Below are 22,096 nucleotides of genomic sequence, written 5' to 3'. Positions count from 1 at the left end.
TTGTTGAACTAAATCATAAGCAATTGAAAAAACCCAACCAAGTGTTTATTATTTTCCTTCCAATTACGTGTAAAAACTATTTTTAACTTTTTTTTTTAAAGTTTTGAGTTCCAAATTCTATCCCATCCTCCATCCCCGAGACAATAAGCAATCTGATATATCTTATACATGCGCAATCATGTAAAATATTTCCACATTAGTCATTTTGTACAAGAATCCTTGAACAAAAAAAGAAAGAGTGAAAAAATAGTATGTTTCAGTCTGTATTTAGACAACTTCAGTTCTTTCTCTGGAGGCAGATAGCATTTTTCATCAGGAGTCCTTTAGGATTGTCTTGGATCATGGTATTGCTGAGAATAGCTGTGGCATTGACAGTTCTTCATTGTACAATATTGCTGTTCCTGTGTACAGTGTTCTCTTAGTTCTGCTCACTTCACTTTGTACCAGTTCATATACATCTTTCCAGGTTTTTTCTGAAATCATTCTGCTTATCATTTCTTAATGCACAATAATATTCCATTACAGTCGTATACCTCAGCTTGTTCAGCCATTCCCCAATTGATGGCCATCCCTTCAATTTCCAATTGTTTGCTATCACAAAAAAGAGCTGCTATTAATATTTTTGTACATGTGGGTCCTTTCCTTTTTTTGTGATCTCTTTGGGATACAGACCTAGTAGTGATATTGCTGGATCAAAGGGTATACACAGTTTTATACCCCTTTGGGCATAGTTCCAAATTGTTTTCCAGAATGGTAGGATCCCTTCACAACTCCACCAACAATGCATTAGTGTCCCAGTTTTCCCACATCCCTTCCAACATCCATCATTTTCTTTTTTTTTTTTTTGTCATATTAGCCAATCTGATAGGTGACTGAACTGTACACTTGAATAAAACAATGAATTCCACAATTTTAATTTCTTACTCATTGGTGAGGTCTCACCTCACAGGTTTCATTCTGGGGAAAACAAAAATGTAATAAGCTGTCTTAGTAGTAGCAGCAGCAATAGTAGCAGCAGCATCATTGTTCTGTCATGTAGGACTCCTTGTGACCCCATGGACCATAGCATGCCTTTTATTCTCCACTATTTCTTGAAGTCTGTCCAAGTTCATGTTCCTTGTTTCCATGATACTATCTATCCATCTCATCTACTGTTATCCCCTTTTCCTTTTGCCTTCAATCTTCTTCCATCATCAGGGTTTTTTTCCAATGAGTCTTGTCTTCTCATTATGTGGCCAAAGTATTTAAGCTTCAGCTTCAGTATTTGACCTTCCCATGAATAGCCTGAACTAATTTCTTTAAATGTTGAATAATTTGATCTCCTTGCTGTCTGAGGGGGTCTCAGAAATCTTTTCCAGAACCATAATTTGACAGCCTCAGCTTTCTTTATAGTCCAACTCTCATAGCCATACATCACTACTGGAAAAACATAGCTTTGACTATACAGACTTTTGTCTGCAAGGTGATGTGTCTGCTTTTTAGTATGCTGTCCAGATTTTCCATAGTTTTCCTTCTAAGGAGCAAGCATCTTTTAATTTCATTGCTGCAGTTGCCATCTGCAGTGATCTTTGAGCCCAGGAATATAAAATTTGACATTGCTTACATTTCTTCTCCCTCTATTTGCCAGGAAGTGATGGGATGAGTTGCCAAGATCTTAGTTTTTTTGATGGTAAGCTTTAAGCTAGCTTTAACACTCTGCTCTTTCACCCTCATCAAAAAGCTTCTTATTTCCTCTTCACTTTCTGCTATCAGAGTGGTATCATCTGCATTTCTGAGATTGTTATTTTTCTAGGCAACTTTAATTCCAGCTTTTGATTTATCCAGTTTGGCATTTCACGTGATGTGGTCTACATATAAAATATATAAGTAAAGTGACAATAGATAGCCTTGTCGTACTCCTTTTCCAATCTTAAACCAACCAGTTCCATGTTCTGTTGTAACTGTTGCTTCCTGGCCCATATACAGGTTCCTCAAGAGACAAGTAATATGATTTGGTATTCCCATCCCTTTGAGGACTTGTCACATTTAGTTGTGATCCACATAATCAAAGGCTTTAGTATAGTCAATAAAGCAGAAGTAGATGTTTTTCTGAAACTCCCTTGTTTTCTCCATAATCCAGTGAATGTTGGCAATTTGGTCTCTAGTTCTTCTGCCTCTTTGAAAATCAGCCTAATCTGGTAATTCTCAGTTCACATATGCTGAAGCCTAACTTGCCGAATCTTAAGCATAACCTTGCTGGCATGTGAAATGAGCTCAGTTGTTCAGTAATGTGAGCATTCTTTGGCCTTACCCTTCTTTAGGATTGGCATGTATACTGATCTTTTCCAATCCAGCGGCCGATGTTGAATTTTCCAAATTTCCTGGCATACTGAGTACAGCACTTTAACAGCATTATCTTTTAGGATTTTAAGTAGTTCAACTGGAATTCCATCACCTCCACTAACTTTGTTGTTAGTAATGCTTCTTAAGGCCCATTTGACATCACTGTCTAGGATGTCTGGCTCTAGATCAGTAACCACACCATTTTGATTATTGGTGATGTTAAGCTCTTTCTTGTATAGTTCTTTTGTACATTCTTGCCGCCTCTTCTTAATCTCTTCTCCTTCTGTTAAATTCCTACTTTTTTGTCTTTTATCATGCCCATTTTTGTATGACTTTTCCTTAACAACTCTAATTTTCTTGAAGAGACCTCTTATTCCCATTTTCTTATTTCTTCTATTTCTCTGCGTTGCTCATTCCCTATAACATTTAGCATTTTTTACCTCTGCCTCCTAAAATCCTTAGCTTCCTTCAGGACTCACCTCATAAGCTACCACATGAATGGGAATCCTTTTCTGATTCTCCTAGTTCTTGTTCCTTCCCTCCTCAGATTATCTTGTAGTCACTCTGTAAATGTTTAGCCTCTCAGTCGAAAGTAAACCACTTAAAGGAGGTACTGTTTTTAAGTTTATCTTTTTACTTCCAGCACATACCTCAGCACCTTGTGTGTAGTAAGCATGTAATAAATGTGTATAGGATTAGATTGGATTAAAGTTGGGTAGGACTTGAATAGGCACAGAGCAGGGCCCATGGGGTGTGAAGAATAACATTGCACTTTTATTATTTAGATGCTCATATAATCTTTTTTATTTATAATCCCTAATTTGCTTGTTCATGAAGTATGAAAGGTGATGTTAGCAACTGAAGTATTTGCTTTATATTTTCCTCTTCTTTCTTTAGTGCGTCACTGGGAAAATCTTGTAGGAGATGGGATTTTTTCGTCCGAACTGTAATATTAAATTGGGAAGTAGATTTGTAGTTGTACTTCCTCTCTGGCTTAGAAAAGGCTACATAACTTAAGTTTGAAGATTAATTAGTATTTTCTAAACACTTTGAAGTCTAAAAGTACTAGGAGGATTACAAAAAGTAATTTCATGTCAGAAAGATAACTACTTTAACTCCCATCTTTGAAGTTTTAGGGACAGGTTAGATGAATGTAGCTAGATGAAGGCCTCCTAAGGCCTGATTGATATTTCAAAGCTAAACTTTGATAAAGATTTATTGATTGAGAATTAATCTTAAACCTAGAGGCAATTGCTAATTATCCTAGGATCTTAATTGGGATAAGAGGAAGCACTAGCATTCATTATCTTTCCTTTCAGACTTTATCTTTTTGTTTTTTCCACTTAAAATAGATAGCATTTACATAGCACTTTAAGGTTTGCTGAGTGCTTTACGTGTTATCATCTCCTTTGAGTTTCACAATAATCCTATGAAATGGGTAGTATCTTTAGTCTCATTATACAGATGAGGAAACTCTGTGGGAGGGGTTGATTTGATTTGCCCTGGGTCACAGAATTAAGTAAATGTCTGAGACAGAATTTGAACTCAGGTCTTCTTAACTCCAAGTCCTGCAGTTTATCCTCGGGTCCCCCCCTCTATCTCCACTTGTCATCAAATGAACTCGCTCTTCCAAACCTCCCTTCATACAGCTATAAGATTAATCTTCTTAAATATAATATTTCAGTTTTATCACTTCTTAAAAATGTTCATTGTGTGCTCATTGTTTACATAATAGATATACACCCATAAGTTGGTTTTTTCTATGTTGTATTTTTCCAGTCTTATTTCTCACTGTTCCCCTGTACTACAGTTAAAGTGAATTATTTTCTGTTTTCACATGTCCCTTGACCTTTTCTTACTCCCTGCATTTGCTCATGTTCTCTTTTTCATCAGGAATGCCCTTCCCCTACTACCTGTACATTTGTATCCTTCCAGGCCCGGCTCAAATACTCCGTCTTTCTGGAAGCCTTTCCCACTCAAGCAAATTTGTAGTGTCATGGTAAAATGGAAAGGCTTCTAGGTCAAGTGTTAGGAGACTTATGTTGGAATCCCAGCTCTGTTGTAGCCATGTCTTTTCATTTGTATTCTTTCTTATTTGATATTGATTTTGGTTTTTTGCTGTAACGGGTCATTGTTCTGACTGTACCACAAATGGCTGACTCAAAGATGACTCATCTGTCAGTAACCAGTAGTTTTCTGTCAAAATATGATCAATTTCATTTTGGACGGTAATATTTGATGCTTACTTTGTGTAGTGCTTCCTTTCTTTCCTTGAAGTAGATATTCAGGGGCTACCAGCATTTGACCCCTTTGATTTCAAATACTAAACCAAGTTTCCAATGTGTTTATCACCACCTTCTCACATCCTGTACTCACCTTTGTATTACTTTGTAATACTCACGGGTATTAAAAGTATATGTTAACTTGATTGGGGGGGTCTGATCAATTTCCTCATAGAATTTCTCTGCTTTCCCATCTTCTGCAACAAATATTGCTATAGAACTGTAATGATCTTTATGGTGGCATTTTTGCTTCTGCTCATCATAAGCCTTGCAATACCAGATGACCAAGTGACCTGTGAAATATTGTTTCTTTTTGCCTTAGAGCACACCATGAAATTAAGTCCTCTGACTTTTTTACCTCTCCAAAGAGAATCTTTCCTTTGGCTGTAACTTTCTTTAACTTTCTGGTTTCGTTTATTTAAAAAAAAATTAACATACATTTCTTCCATGTTAATTCATTGGTTATTGGAATAACTAATTCTAAATTGACACTTAGAATATGAGCAGTCAAGTTATGTTTCTAGATGATCTAGGAACTGTGTGATTGTTAGTATCCTTTCCCTTCTTCTCTACCATTATCTGAAGGCCACTTTTTACTTCTTGAATTTCCATGACCAAAGAATCTTTCATGTAATTGCCATTCTACTGATGATTAAATTCTCTGTGCTTACCTAGATTTGTCTTTGCTTTGGATAGCAAACTTGGTGTGTTACCCAGGCCCTAATCTTTAAAGACAATTGTTGTTTGGTTGGTTTTTTTTTTTTAGTTGTGTCCAACTCTTTGTGACCCCATTTGTGGTTTTCTTGGCAAAGATACTGGAATGGTTTGCCATTTCCTTCTTCAGCCCTTTGTACAGATGAGGAAACTGAGGCAAACAGGGTTAACTGACTTGCCCAGAGTCACATAGCTAGTAAGTGTGTGAGGCCAGATTTGAACTTGTAAACATGAGTTTTCCCTATGCTAGTCCTGACATTCTATCCACTGTGACGTCTAGCTGCCTTCAGTCTTTAATGACAACCCTTATTTTAAATAAACTCAGTTGGAGAATTTTGAACTTCTGGCATGCATACAGAGAGAATTGATTTATTTTGCTGTATTGAAAATTACTTAATTTCGGACTTGGCTGTAATATGTAGAGGGGCAAAATTTTAGCATAGTGGATACGACATTAGATTTTGGAGTCAGGAAGACCAGGGTTCAACTCTAACCTCAGATACTTAGGAGCTGTGTGATGCTGGGAAAGTCATTTAATCTCTCTGTGCCTGAGAGTACTCAACTGTAAAATGAGGGGATGGTACTTGATAGCCCATTAAGGTCTCTTCGACCTTTGAATCTACGATCCAATGTTAGATAGTCCTTGCTGGTTGTGTGATTTCAGTCTGCTTCTTTAGGACATTCTATCTACCTGGAACAAAGGTGAAAGAAGAGAGCTAACGTCTAGTAACAGTGACTGGACTTGTAGAATCTTCGCAAGCAAGAGGCTGTCACTGTGATCTAAAAAATGGATCAATAGCAGGGGGAGGATTGGGGACTTAGAAGGATGCTGCAGAGTTGAAAGTGGAGTGAATTACTGCTGTAAAATAAACATAATTATAAAATGGGACGTGTTATGGGCAGGTCCATCATCTTTACCCCTTCTTCACCAGAAGACTGCAACTTGGTTTATTGGAGTTTTTCTCCCTAGGTGATATAACTTACTTGGAAAGTAGGATTTGTTTTATTTTGTCATTTATAGTCCCAGAGCCTAGCACAGTGGTACATAATAGGTTTTAATGGTTTTTGGTTGGCATTTAACTTTACTAGAACATGCATATTCTCTAAAACATATTATACCTATATATATCTCATGGAGTAGAGAAGCTTGATAAAATGAATCCCAAAGACAATAAAATTTTAGGAAAGGTAACATTACTTTTGGTATGTAATTGTCATCTGAAATAGGAAGAAATTTAAGTTTATTTTGTTTAAGAAGAAACATTTTCCTTGAGTGACTTTTCTTTTTCCCTTTTCTTTCCCCTTTTACTCTGTGTGTGTGTGTGTGTGTGTGTGTGTGTGTGTGTCTTTTAAATAGGTGAAAGACCAAAGAAACCACTTCCCATTCAGGATCAGACAGTTAGAGATGAAAAAGGAAGATACAAGCGGTTTCATGGAGCCTTTAGTGGAGGTTTCTCTGCTGGATACTTCAATACTGTTGGCTCAAAAGAGGGTAAGACCTTTCTCCTTGTTGATAGAACTATGAGATCTTATGTTTTAAGCCATATCCATACTATATAACATTTTTTAAAAAAAACTTGTATTTTAAGTTCTTTTGTTACTTCCATAGCAGTTTTAAAAATGTGCTTGAATGGTAAGCATATCTCCAGAGGTAATCTATTTTGTTTTTTTCCTTTGTTTACAATTCGTATTTGAAATGGCTTCATTTAAGGAGGCATGATAGGTTAGAAGATGGAATGGAATGTGTGGGTTTGACTCCTGGCTTTAACATTAATAACTCTGTAACTTTGAGTAAGTAACATAACCTCTTTAAGCCTTAACTTTGGGCCTTAACTTGGGAAAATGGAGGCTAATGATGTTTGTAACATCTACCTTATAGAAATGTTTGTTATAAGGCCAATTTTTTGTAAAGTCCTGCATAATTTTGAGTTATGTATTAGTAGTATTTCTTTTTGGCTCTTAAAATTTAGATACATTTTCTTGGTAAAATTTTTAACTTTTATTTTTCAAGGATGGACGCCCTCTACCTTTATATCTTCAAGACAAAACAGAGCAGAAAAAGCTGTTCTTGGTCCAGAAGATTTTATGGATGAAGAGGTAGGTTTACAAAACTATAATTGCTAAGTAGCCTTAACTAAATGTGTATTCTGTGTTAGGTTCTGTGTGGCTCAAAATAATACTCCCCATTCAAGAAGTTTAAAGATAAATAAGGTGGTTTCTGTTGATGTCCATTGGTGTCTGTAAGGCTCTGCTTTATAGATGTATATATTTATACTGCTGTATATTTGAGTTTTGTATCTCACACTATTTTTAGTTCTTAAATTTCATCTTAAAACTTCATTATTTTGTAGATCTCAAGTCTGTTTTATAGTTCAGTACCAAAAAGGAGTCTTTTTTTTTTTTTAAAGGATCTTAGTGAATTTGGGATTGCACCTAAGGCAATTGTTACTACAGATGATTTTGCTTCTAAAACCAAAGATAGAATTAGAGAAAAGGCCAGGCAGTTAGCTGCGGCTGCTGCACCTATACCTGGAGCCACTTTACTAGATGACTTAATAGCACCAGCAAAGTGAGTAGAATTTTTCATTTAAAATTTACTTCTTCTTGTAGCACTTCTGCCTTTATAATTTTTTGTATGTTGTCTATAGAATTTCTGTTTAAGTCACCACATAATATTTATTCCTTTTAGATTATCCATTGGTTTTGAATTGTTACGAAAAATGGGTTGGAAAGAAGGACAAGGAATTGGTCCTCGAGTAAAGAGAAAGCCACGTAGGCAAAAACCTGGTGTGTATGTTTAATATTAAATTCAAGCCTCCAGTGAGCTCAAATCAGCTAATCACTTCAGAAGTTAGAGAAATAACTAATGAGGCTAAGGTTCTTTCCCTTTGAAGTCTAGTTACTGTATTATGGCCATACACTAATCCTAAGGGTAACTATCCATTTCAAAGTGCCTGTCCTTCTTCACTGACACAACAGTCTCAGTCCTGGATCACCTCCAGTGACTCTCTCCTCCTGCCCCACACCCACAGAATGTTGTTGGAGGAAGATAAAACCATGTAGAAGTGACTCATTAGAAATTCATGCTTTTAGACTTCATTCTGGCATCAGTCCCTTTATTTTGTCTCTTCTTGACAAACTTGCTATCAAACTTCCCACATCAGTTACTTTTCTTTCCCTTTAAGTCCCTCATTTCTCTCATGCTCTTATTCTCAGGGGATAACTGACTCCTTTACAGCGAACAATCAAGACCATTCATCTTGAACTCTTTCTTAGTCCTGTTCTTCATTGTATCTCTGGCCATATAGTTATTCCCTTGGTCTTTTTCTCTAGTTTCAGGGGATGAATCATTTTGTCTTCTTTCTAAAGCTAATGCTTCTACCTTATACCATGGATCCCAATTCTTTCTATCTCTCTTGGAATCTTAATCCTGTGTTTCTGAGAATCTTTGCTATTCTTTTTATCATGGAATATTTTCCTTCTGCCTTCAGAAATGCTTGGCTCTCCCTTAGCCTTATTTTGAAAAATGATTTAGTTTTTCTACTTCCTTTTACCACCCATTAGTTCAGTTTCCTGTTTATTCATTCACTTTTGTTCAGTCATTTTAATCATATTCAACTCTTCATGACCCCATTTAGGGTTTTCTTGGCAAAGATATTGGAGTGGTTTACTATTTCTTTCTCCAGCTCATTTTACAGATGAGGAAACTGAGGCAAAGAGGGTTAAATGACTTACCATGGGTAACACAGTTAGTAAGTGTCTAAGGCCAGATTTGTACTCAGGTCTTCTGTGTGACTCTAGGCCTGGCATTCTATCTACTGTGCCATCTAGCTGCCCCATTTAATCACTTAATTCCTGTAATTTGGCTTCTGCCTTAAGTATTCTACTGAAACTATTTTTTTTAAAAGTTACCAGTGACCACCTTCCTGCCATATCCAATGCCTTTTTTTTTTCTTCTGATCTTTAATATCTGTGTAGCATTTGATTATTGCAGCTATCCACTTTATAAAACTTATCTTCCTTAGGACTACACTTGCCTGATTCTACCTTTATGAACATGCTGGCTCCCCTTCTTTTTGTCTCCTAATTTATTCAGTTTCTCATTGAAGTTAATTATCTATATCTTACGTATTCTCTACCAGATCATAAATTCCTCGAAGGCAAGGAGTATGTCTTGTTTCATCTTTATATCCCTAGGTCCTAGCCCCGGGCTTTGGATATATAAGAAATTTAAAAAATGTTTATTCAGTTATTCTAATAATGAGTATATCTTAATTCTCTGTCCTGATCTTTCTGCTTTTATTTTATGAGAGGAATATGAAAAGATAGTTTCAATGGACCAGTTGGTAGGACTTGATGACTGGAGGTGGGAAAAAAGAGAAATAGGAATGAAGGATTCAACTGAATGAATATTTAGTAAATTCCTGCTGTGTGCAGAGGTGTTTTTGAATCTGGGCAACTGGGAAAATAGTAGTTTCATCTGTCCCATTCCATTCCTTTTACCACCAGATTAATTTAATATCTTATCCCGTACACATGGATTACTACAATAGTTTTCTTATTGACTTTCCTACCTCAAATATGTACCCTGCTTCTTAACTCATCCTGAACACAGTTACCATATTTATCTTCTGAAAAGTTGGTTTCTAAATGTCACTTCTCTATTCAAGGATTAAAAGCTCTTGCTATATCAGGTGTAAACTTCTCTGCTGTACATTGAAGGCATTCCATAATCAAGTCATACGTGTGTAGTCTTATTATCCACTTCATTTGCTTTTTGGTGAAGCAATTGGGGTTAAGTGACTTGCCCAGGGTCATACAGCTAGTAAGTGTCAAGTGTCTGAGGCCGGATTTGAACTCAGGTTCTCCTGACTCCAAGGCTGGAACTCTATCCACTGCACCACCTAGCTGCCCCTTATTATCCACTTCAGCTAAACACAAAGCCTTTCCATTAGAGATAGACTTATCTCCTCATTCCCTCTTAAATGGGTTATGGTTGTATCATGCAGTCTCTAAACTATAATTTACCACCTTTTCCTAGTCAAATTCTTCAAAAGCCAGCTCAAGTCCTACTTCTATGAGGTCTCTTCTGACCATCCTGTCTACCTGGTTTTATCTTTTTTTCAGAATTCCTTTAGTCACTATTGCTGATTTTTAATTGATACATTTTGTTTTGACACAGTAGACATCTACCCTCCCACTAACCTCCAACAAAGTGTATTTCCTAAACACAGCAAGACAAACCCTAGCTAAAAGAGTGGTTGCAGTTTATAGTAACATGTCACATTTTGCTTTAGCCAGATGCTATTTGTTAACAGAAAGAAAGGATGTGTACTTTGATTTTAATAATTTGGTTTGAGTGTTTTCCATTGTATTTGACCTGAGACTTGTTGCCATTTAGTGTTGTTTTCATTTACGTTGTCACAGTTATTGTGAATATTGTTCTTTTTTTGATCGTTTTTGGAGGCAACTGAGGTTAAGTGACTTGCCCAGGGTCACCTAGTAAGTGACCTAGTAGTGTCTGAAGCTGGATCTGAACTGAGGTCCTCCTGACTCCAGGGCTAATGCTCTACCCTCTGTGCTACCTAGCTGCCCCTGAGTATTGTTCTGTTGGCCCTGTTTTTTTTCTTACTCTGGGTCACTTTATAAATCTATCCAAGTTTCCCTGAATAATTCATATTCATCATTCCATACTACAAATACTGCTAATTCAAAACTTAAGACCATTGCACTTTACCTATTTTTTTTATTGCTGCCTTTTGTTTCACATCAAATTCATTTCCAAATATAACATCCTCCTCCTCTGCTCAGTAAACCTTCTCTTATAAGAGGTAAAAAAAAAAAGATTAAAAAAATTAACAACATACATAGTTGTGTCCCTTCCCCCACCCCTGCAATGAAAGGAGGGAAGAGCCATACTATTTTCTAATTGTTTGATGTATATTAGTTTTGTCTCTCTGATTAGGTTAGATATTTCTCAAGGGCTGAAACCAAATGTCTTAAACATTGCTTCCTCCATAGTACCTAGGAAATGGGCAGGGGACAGTTAACTGCTCAGTAAATGCTTGACTGGAGGAATTCATCCTGTACCACTACTGCAGAAATTCTAGTGTGGTTTGGGATCATGGGAAGAGAGCACTTTCTCTGGATCCTTTACCTTTACCATTTCTTACCTTGTCTTATACTTACGTTTGTTTGTTCTTGAGGGCCTGGGTCAATTTTTGTCTTTGTATGACCAGCACCTAGTCATGTGCGTTGCAGGTGCTTAATAAATGTTAAGTGAATGAATGGCTGTGTCTGGAAGGATACAGTTTCTAATGCCATATGACATTAACTTGTTTTGTGACCCAGGGGACAAACCACTTAATCTTTCTGAGCATAAGTGTCCTTATCTCTAAAGTGATAGTGATAATCCTTTGTGTTTCCATCTACTTGTAGCGCAGAGCTGTTATAAAGGGAACACTTTGTAAACTCTAAAGTTTAGATAGCTATGTAAATTGTTGCTTCTTGTTCTGGTAACAAGCACAGAGGTATCTATAATCTTACCAGTCACATTGTACAAGTTATATACGGACCTTCCTGCCCCACTCCCCCCAACCATGCATAGTCTATTGTTGTATTCACTATGTGTCCTTATTTTTTTAAATAAATATTTTATTGAAAATTTTTGCATTGTTTTCACTTCACAGTGTTACCCTCCCTTTTAACAAAAGGTTGCTGTCAGGCAAAATAAATCCCAACACAAGGACCATCTTTGAAAATGCATACTTCATTCTGGCCTGTTGTCAGTCCTTTATCTGTTTACTGGAAAGAGGGCAACATATTTCACTGTCAGTCTTCTGAAATCAAGATTGGTCACCTCTTTGGCCAGAGTTCTGATGTCTTTCGGTGTTTTCTACTACGTTATTGTGGCTACTTGTATAGATGGTTTTCTTGATTCTGTTTACTTTGCTCTGTATCGGTTTATATATGCCTTCTTGAATTTTTTTTTTTTCATATTTGTTGTTTCCTATGGTAATATAATGTTCTATTATGTTCATATGTCACAGTTCAGCCATCCTGCAGTCAATGGGCACCCACTTTGCTGCCCAATAAAATATTGCTATAAATATTTTTGTGAATATGCCTTTCCCTCTTTTGGGGGGGCTATCATACATTTCCTACCTGGGTCTTTTTATTTTAATTATTGTTCATTTTACATTATTTTTATTGATGTAGTTTGTTTCTGTCACATTCAAATCCAAATATATCTGTTACCCCTACCCAGTGAGTCATCCCTTATAACATTAAAAAAGAGAGAAGAAAAAAATCAGTTCAGCAAAACTAATGAATGTATATTATGTGTGACAGTATATACAATATCTATACCCATAGTTGCCCACCTTTTCAGTGAAGGGAAGGAGGTGCATTTTCTCAACTCATCTCTAGAGCCAAATGTTATTATTATAATCCCAAATCATTAACTTTTTTGTTTTTTTCCATTTCCATTTTACAGTCATGAATATTGTCTCCTTGATTCTGCTTACTTTGTTCGGCATCAGTTAATCTAAGTCTTTATGTGCTTCTCTGAATTCTTTATAGTCACCATTTCATACACCCCAGTCATAGTCCAGAACTTTGATGTGCCACAATTTGTTTAGCCATTCTCTAGTCAGTGGACATCTGTTTTATTTCTAGTTGTTTGTTACCACAAAAGTGCCGCTTTTAATTTTTTTGTGTGTTTGGGATCTTTCTGATCTTAATCTCCTTGAAGTATATACTCAATGCTTGTATTGCTGTTTAAAGTGTATCACGTACCTTTTAAAAGAGTATTAATGATGAGTTCTTTTAAAAATGTGCTAAATAATGATTGACTGGAATGACAGCCTATTTTAATGTTATGTGACTAACTATTTTCAAATGTCTTTTATAGTTCCTGGAGTAAAAATCTATGGTTGCGCTTTACCCCCTACTGGTTCTGAAGGATCAGAGGTATTGTGTAGGTTCATTAATGTTCTGTTGTCATTGTAATTTTCTTTTTTCTTTTTTCTTTTTTGTTTTTCTCTTTAGGCAGTTGGGGTTAAGTGACTTGCCCAGGGTCGCACAGCTAGTACCTGTCAAGTGTTTGGTTTGAGGCCGGATTTGAACTCAGGTCCTTCTGACTTCAGGGCCGGTGCTGTATCTGCTGTGCCACCTAGCTGCCCCTCTCATTGTAATTTTCAAAATAGAAATAGGATCCTTAGCATTTTTTTAAGTAACCACTTTAAAAATCTGTTTTCAACCATCAAAAAAGGTGTATTAAATGCACACTGTATGCTTGTTATAATTATTTTATAGTAACATTAGTTTTATGTGACCTTATCTAACAACCTTAGCACTTTGGATCACAGCTGAGAGACAGAAAAAAAGAAAAATACATTGCTATGTGACCTAAACAGAGGATAGAGTTCTTGCACTAAAGCTCATTCATGTGTTCTTTCAACATAGCTTTAAGTCCTTATTTTGTGCTGGGCACTATCCTCTGAAGGCTACAAAAAAGCCTTTAAAAGCCTTTGCCATCAAGGAGTTTAAAGCCTAACATGGCAGGTTAAAACATACAAACAGAAATTTCTGTCATACAAAACAGTACATGGTAAATGCCTTTGGTCTGATGCAGTCCAAATGCTGTAGGAGCACAGGGGGCAGGGAGGCACCACTTTGAGCTGGGATGATCAGGAAAGGCATTATAAAAAATGTGGCATTTAATCTGGGCCTTAAAGTGTAGAAAGAGTTCCAATAAATAGTAGAGTTGGGGGTGGGCTATTGATTATAGGCAAACAGATCAGCACAAGCAAAGGCACGGGATGGGAATGAACAATGTATTTGGGAGAAGATAAGCAGTATAGTTTGACCTTAATATAACGTTCATATACATGAGTGAAAAGAGAAGGCTAGAAAGCTTAGTTAGGGCCATGTCAAAGAGTGTTGAATGCCAGGCTTAGGAGTTTGAAATTTATACTGTAGAGAGGGAGCCATTCTTCAGCAGAATAGTGTTATATTTAAAAGGATGATAGAGAAAGAATAATTTGAGTAGTAGTGTGCAAAATGAACAAGAGGGGAGAGAATCTAGTGATATCACAATTGTCCAATTAGAAAGTTGTCGCAGTTGTCTGGTCTGAAGTAGTGAGAGTCTCATATAAGTTGATAGCAGATTTGGGAGAATTCTGGAAGAAATAACAGACAGGTCTTAGTGATTAGTTAGGAAAGGGAGTGGACTCTGAAAAAAAGGAAGCAAATAAAGATAACTACGGTTTCAAGCTCAGATGACTAGGAGAATTGTGGTGCCATTAAAACTTTGGAAAATCAAGAAGAGGAACTGATTTGGAGTAGGGGGTAGATAGAATATAATAAGTTAGCTTATATATGTGATGAGTTTGAGATGCTAGTAGGGCATCCATGTGAAAAAGTCCAGCAAACATTTGGAAATGTGAGACTCGGGCTGGGGCCAGAGGTCAGAGCTCAAGACATAAGTAATTTATATTGAGGTTCCTAGGGGATAGGCGAAAGCTTTGTGGTAGAATACAGAACAAGATAAGAAACGTTTCAGTCTTGTGTTTCTAACACCTGAATATTTTTACTTAAATGTTCTCCTATAACTTCAAATTTAACATTAAGAAGCACTAAATTTGCTGTCTCTCTCTCTTCCCTTAGCCAGTTCCTGAGTTGACTGTTTCTCCCCTGTTTCTCTTAGTGCCATCACATTCACTTAGGCACCCACTTTGAAACCTTGGAGTAATCTTCAACTCCTTTCTCTTGTTTCATAACTCATCAGTCACCAAGTTCTCTTGATTCTTCCTTTACAATCTCAATTAAATCTATCTTTTCCTTTCCACTCCAAGTACCTAGATCACCTGACATTTAGAATGCTGTAATTGGTTTCACCTCTAGAGTCCTTCTAATCCATTCTGCACATCCCCGACACATTAATGTGCACCTTTTCTTGAGCTATTAAATGATGACTATAACTTGTGTCCCAGAACACTTTCTTATTAGTACTTAAGAACCTTGAGTACTTCAAATCTTAGAATCTTGGAATTTTTAGTGAAGATTGAAGGGTTAAGAGACCTGAAGGATCTAGGCTGATACCAGCCAGTGCCAACACAGACACATATATAGGATGTTAAAAAAATTTCAAACAATCCAGTTATTTCAAGCAATTGAAAGTAGAGCAAAATTCCAATACATTAAACATTAACATTCTCAAAAGGTAGTTAATTTACAATCGGGTATACTAAATTAAAAGTACAAAATCCTTAAGAACAGGGTCTATCATAGAGGCATCATAGTCAAGTAGAAATAACCTTCAGTGTGGAGCCTTTGTGAAACCTGGGTTCAAATCCTGGTTCTACATTGACTGACTGTGTGATTCGGGACAAATTACTTAACCTCTCTGAGCCTCAGTGTCCTCATCTGTGAAGTGGGTGGGAATGCTTATGTTACCTGCCTCACAGGACTATTAGGAAAATATTTTGTAAATCTTAAAGTGATGTGTGTGTGTTGATGAGATAAGATTTGGAGTGAGTTAGGTTATCAACGATAATAATAATAGTTTCATATTCACAGTACTCTGCATCATAGTATGTACTTAGTGTTTACTGTTTGAAACATGATTATATAGTCGTTTGTCATAGATCTAATGTAGTCATTTAATAAAGCACTTATAATTTTTTAGAATTAATTATTATATTTATAAATAGTCTTAGTTTTACTATATATTGATGTACCTTATTTCTTTAAATATTTTTGCAGGAGGATGATGATGACTATTTACCAGATAATGTGACCTTTGCACCCAAAGATACAACTCCAGTGGATTTCACTCCTAAAGACAATGTTCATGGCCTTGCTTATAAGGGCCTAGATCCACAGAAAGCATTATTTGGAATTTCAGGGGAGCACTTTAATCTTTTCAGTGATGTATCTGAGGGGACCAGCAATCTTCTTGGAAGCATTAGACCAAATAAAGGAAGAAAACTTGGAATTTCGGGACAGGTTAAAGCATTACTAGTTTATAAATATTCAGTCATTGCAAATGAATATACTTTCCTTAATGTACTTAACATATATATGTTTACTGGAGATGACTGCTTCATTATACTTACTTTTGTTGAGAAATATAATTTTACATTAAAAAAATTCAAAACAGAATTGACCTCATTCTCACCGTAATGGTTTTGTTTTGTTTTTTTTTTTTGATGTGTAGACATGTAAGTGAGATTTGTGAAATACTTTAGACAGGCTCGTCTGTAATACTTCAGCTTCCTCATTTATAAAATAAAAGACAGCCAGTATATTGGCTTACATTTCATACTAAAGAGAGGGGGACAAGTTGTTTCCTTTAAAGATAATCTGCCATTGCCAATCACAAGTCTTCTTAACCCTAGTCAGAGATTTTAACAAGATTTTGAGCAACCTATATACTTTTTATGCTTTAGACAGTAGACAATTAATAAATGCTATGTTTATCATTTCTTGATTATTATTCTTTAGCAAGGTGGGTATTATTCTTGCACTCATCTTTTCTGTAATCTGTGTACTACTACAGTTAGGAAGGCACGGAATAGTTGTGCTGTGGTGGAATAGCAAGGCAGCATTGGCTGCCAGGAGTCATGCTAGAGGACACCAGATTCTTTTTATGTTGGGCATGCCTGCAGCCAGCAGATACCATGTCTGGCAGGGAGAAGCAGGGCTGTATTCTAGGCTGGCTCATTATGCTGGGGCTGGAGCGTATGGTCCTTGAAGGGGCTTGGAGAGAAAGTCCAGTGAGACTTTTTTTATAGCAGGGCAGTACAACTTCAGGAGTTTGGGGTTCCTGGGTATATTTCCTTCTGTGTGCTGTACTTTTGTTCCTTTGTGTCATATGGGATTTTTGTGTACTAAGCTGTGCTGTGAGCTACCCAGGGTCTTGGCCATAGTGTATACCAAAGTGGTGGTAGTGAATTGTGCCACAAAGTCAGTAATAGCTGCATCCTTCACAACACTCGAACCATTCCCTAGTTTCAGGTGTGTCTGGGTTAAGGGTTATGATCCATCACTGGATGGTGTGGAAGGGTCACAGTTAGCCTGGGGTTCTGTTTCTTACAGTCAAGATTAGCCTTGTGAAGGACAGGAAAACTGTCTTTCATTTAAACCTTTTTGGTTCCTCATCTTTTTAACTGTGCTCTACCTAACCTTGTGTTGTAAGATCACTTTTCTGATATTGAATAGTTCTGAGTTGAGAGTTCTAGCCTCCTGGCTCTACAGGTTGCATGTCTCCTATTCTTCCTTTACCTTTGACAACTGGTTCATAGTTTGCTAGGAGTTTGGAGTGTGTGTGTGTGTGTGTGTGTGTGTGTGAGAGAGAGAGAGAGAGAAAGTAATTCAGTGCCTCCTGTTTATGTCCCTATGGTGTTTAAGTCCCTTATTTGGTAAAACAAGTGTAGTAAAGTATCTGCAATCAAATATTTAAAATTACATATCATTTTTCAGTGTAGATGTGTCTCATACATACTTCCATTCATCCAACTTTAAATATTTTTTCTTCTAAGGCTTTTGGTGTAGGTGCTTTAGAAGAAGAAGATGATGATATCTATGCAACAGAAACATTATCTAAATATGATACCGTTTTGAAGGATGAGGAACCTGGGGATGGACTCTATGGTTGGACAGCACCCAAGCAGTATAAAAGCAGGACAGGTAATTTTTAAGAGATAACAACTTTAGTATAGATATTGAGTGTCAAGGTAAGGAAAATGGTAATTCTTTTATTAGTCATAAATAAAAATGTAGTTTGGTAGCCAAATGTCAGGATTGGGATTATAGGTGGTAGAGAGTGAGGAGCTGGAAGTAAAGGAACTAAGATGAGACTGGAAGAGCTAAGGCAGAATAGGACAAAGACATGAGAAGGGCTAGGGGCTGGGGCAAGTGAATGCAGTGCAGCCCAGGGATCTGGAATCAAGTGAGTAGCCTAGAACATGTATTGGCATGGAAGATCACTGGTTAGAACCAAGTACTTGAACAATAACTGGCATAACTAGACAAGGGAAATGCGGAGTAGATATAAGTCACTAACAGCAAAAAGTATGGAGATGTTTAAAGCTCTTCTCTTTCAACATATGCTCCCAAGGCCTCAGTTCCAGATTTTTTTACATGGTTGTTGTTGAGGGGGAAAAAATCAGTTCTAGCATGATTTATCCAGAATTTGTGAGAGAGAATAGTTAATTAGGAGTAGTTGGCAAAGAAAGAATAAGAAAGGGGAAAACAGGTTCTTGTAGGCAGATCTTAACACTTTTTGATTTCATTTCTAAGTATTTGAGCCCAATGCCCTATTATCAATTTTCTGCTTTCATCTTCAGGAGTTAGAGAGCCCCAAGAACTAGAGAGGCCATGCCCATCATAGATGCTTAGAGCTGGGAGGAAACTTAGAAATCATTCAGTCAAACTTCTACCTAATGCTTAAATTCCCTCTGCAAAATCACAGACAAATGATCATCTCATCCGCTAGACTGCCTTGTGGCAGGGAGCCCACTACTTCAGAAGGCAGCCCATTTTATTTTTAGACAGCTCTGACTTTTAGGAAATTCTCCCTTGTTTTTAGCTAAAAATCTCCCTCCCAAAAACTTCAGCCTGTTCTTTCTAGTTTTATTCTTTAGAGTCACATATAGTAAATCTAATTCCTCTTCCATTATAGTCCTTTTACTTTTTTGAACATAATTATTGTGGTCTCCCTAGTTCTTTTCTTCTCTAGGTCAGACTCCATAAATTCTTTCAACTATTAGAGAATTCACCCTCTTCCCTGTTTGGGATATCAAACCTTTCCTGGGCATACCTGGTGATATCTCCATTCTCTGAACCCATAGCACTTTACTGCTTGTTTGACAATTAATCCTTGTTGATTTTGTGATATCTTTTGTGAACATATAAAAAGTTAAAGAATTCCTCTCATTTCCCTAGTTAGATTAGTAGTACCTTTAGGGCATGGACTGTGTCTTACTCCACCATCAAAATGCCGAGCACGTAACAGGTGATCAATGAGTTCTTTCTTTTTTCAGTTAGTGGTCTCAGAATCTATCTGGTAGTTTCTATACATGAATATCAGGGGGATGATTTTTATGGGAAATGTTGATAATGTGATGGTGTCATATTATTAGCTGTTAAAGAAGTTAGTATATCCTTGTCAGAAATTGCAATATTTATAAATAATGCATGATTCCATATACATAGTTTAATTCTAACAAATGTCTTCTGATTATTTTGAATAAACTCAGCTATCTATGGAGGTTTTTGAAATTATTTATAAAAAATAACAAGTTTGCATAGTTTTTAAACTTATGATCTTAGCCCCTAAATGAAAGGATATTTTCTAATAAGTCTCCTTAACTATTTTGTGTCATGTACTACTTTGGCAGTCTAGTGAAGCCTGTGGCCCTCCTTTCAGAATAGTGTTTTTAATTGTACAAAACAAAGCACATAGAATTACAAAGGAAACCAAAGGTTAGTGAAAATAAAGACTTTTTTTCCCCACTTAATTTTTTTCCCTAAAATCTATCCATAGTCCTCTTTGGGATCCATGGACTCCAGGTTAAGAACCCTAATTTTAGAACAACTCATGTGAGTTTATATATATTTGGTACACATATGAATGTTTGAGATGTTTGTAGTGCCTTCTATTCAAAGGGAGACAGTATGGTACAGTTTGGGGATCGTTGGCTTGTGTCCCAATGTGGGTTCAAATTCACACTTATTATTACCCAAGTGACTTTGGGCAAGTCATTTAATTTCTCTGGGCCTCAGTTTTTTCATCTGAAGAATGAAGGAGTTGGATTAGATATCCCTTTAGGTCCTTTCTAACTCTAAATCTATGATTCTGTGAACCTTTTTATTTATATTCACGTATAAATGTTTGAAGTGTTTATAGTACCTTCCAATCAAAGAATATAACTAAATAATTATCTGGCCCAATGTGTGTATTATGTCTCCTGCTTGCGTTGCTTCCTTATTCTGTTCATCTCTTCCTGTGCCAAGTATCCCTTAGGTGTGACATTCAGCAGACACAGTGTTGTGTCTAAGTAAAATTGTCTGATGGTTTCGTACCTATAGTAGCCAAAGATAGTGGCCTGGAGATTCTGAGATATCCTGACAAAGGTCTTCTCCAGTTTTGGATCTCCTCCCATGTATCTCCTAGCAATACCAAATGCTGTTACATAGTGACAGACAATTTCTAATTTTGTTTTTTTGATTATTTGTTTCTATGTTGCTATTAGAAAAATAAAAATAAAAAGATGTACATTAAAAAAATATAACTAAATTGTCATCTTATTAGAATTTCGTTTGAGAAGGTAAAAGTACCTTTTGTTCTTTCCTGTGATTAGCTTGTGGGAGGTTTTGGTTTTATTACACTGTCTTTGGATAGTTGCTAGGAAACTCCGAGAGTAGTCCAAATGTGTTTTTTTTTTTTTAACCTATTTTTAGTATGGACTATCTCAAAGTGATAGTTACCGTTTTTTTTTTTTTTAAAGTCAATTCTTGTGCTCTTGATTGCAGAGATCTCTTACTCAATGCATATTTTTAGGTGCTTATTTACTTATAGAACCTAATATTTTATGAACCAGATATTTTTAGTTTTAAGATGTCATTGTTTTGGTTGACCTTTCAACTATGTAGAAACATAGACCTATGTCCTGAATAGTGTACTTAAATTAGGGTGGTGTAGGGTTGTGCCACCTAGGCACTGAGTCAACAAAGGTGTGAGGGATGGATTTATGCTCTACTTTTGTAACTTTCATTATTATACAAATCTTTGTCTTGTTTTTAAGTGATGCATAATTTTAACAAAAGGTACACTATTGTAAACAGTACAGTATATCTCTAAAATTAATAACATTCACTTTGCAGGATCAGAAAAAGATATCCAGTATGTTGGCAAAATTTTAGATGGGTTTTCCCTGGCATCTAAACCTTTATCTTCTAAGGAAGTAAGTAAAAAATTTTTTCCTTATTAGTTTTGCTTTTAAAAATTGTTCTAATGTAGACCAAGGATTGGCAAACTGCAGCTCACAGGCAAAGGCCTACTGCTTCTTTTTGTAAGACTGCTTATTTTTGTAATGCTGAGTGAGCGAAGAATGATTTTTACATTTTAAAATACAGTAAAACATTTTTTACTTTAAATACCCTAAAACTATTGAAAAGTGTTAAAACCAGTTTTAGCCCTCAGAACCCTGATTTAGAATGTAGGGAAAGATTGTTGGAAAAGCAGTTGGAAAAATCCTCAAATCCCCTCACATTTTTGGAAAATAGTAGATTCAAACTTAAGTTTATAGTAAGTAATGAGTCATCATTTAGTGAAATTACATCCTGTATTACAGTCAGTCAGTAAATCACAGACATTTTTCATAATTAAACCAACTAGTTACCTGCCTTTTAATAGAAACCCTAAACATTTTGAAATGTTACTTAATTTGGTTGCTTTTTTCTATTGAAAGAAAAGGGATGGGGACAGGATCTGTGATTTCATTGACATGAGTAACTCCAAGTGACTAATTTATAGTCTTAGGGAGTTTCCTAGTACGTCAAGAAGTTAAATGATTTCCCAAAGGCCACGTGGCAAGTAGATGTCAGAGGCAGGATGCGAGCCTAAGACCCAGTCCCTACTATGTCTTGATGGTGCTTCTCATTCAAAGAGAAATATTTTAGAAATAAACCGGAACTTCATTTTGATTTAATTTTAGGAACCACATAATAATAATAATAATAATAATAATAATAATAATAATAATAATAAT

At 36.2% G+C, this 22,096-nt stretch overlaps 1 protein-coding gene across 1 annotated transcript in view; it reads left to right on the top strand.

Annotated features, from left to right (window-relative positions):
• Nucleotides 1-22,096, top strand: part of LOC114047170 (G patch domain-containing protein 1-like) — a 50,772-nt gene that overhangs the window by 1,207 nt on the left and 27,469 nt on the right. Inside the window, exons 2-9 of the mRNA XM_027867937.1 lie at nt 6,676-6,810; nt 7,330-7,415; nt 7,727-7,887; nt 8,008-8,105; nt 13,231-13,289; nt 16,086-16,328; nt 17,864-18,011; nt 21,210-21,289. Of these exons, the coding sequence (XP_027723738.1) occupies nt 6,676-6,810; nt 7,330-7,415; nt 7,727-7,887; nt 8,008-8,105; nt 13,231-13,289; nt 16,086-16,328; nt 17,864-18,011; nt 21,210-21,289 (1,010 nt within the window). The remainder of the gene's footprint in view (nt 1-6,675; nt 6,811-7,329; nt 7,416-7,726; nt 7,888-8,007; nt 8,106-13,230; nt 13,290-16,085; nt 16,329-17,863; nt 18,012-21,209; nt 21,290-22,096) is intronic.

The sequence above is a fragment of the Vombatus ursinus genome, unplaced genomic scaffold (assembly GCF_900497805.2).
Source record: "Vombatus ursinus unplaced genomic scaffold, bare-nosed wombat genome assembly UNPS02014786.1, whole genome shotgun sequence".
In the NCBI taxonomy this organism is placed as follows: Eukaryota; Metazoa; Chordata; class Mammalia; order Diprotodontia; family Vombatidae; genus Vombatus; species Vombatus ursinus.
Note: the sequence above shows the minus strand (reverse complement) of the source record. Positions and strands in the feature narration are given on the sequence as shown.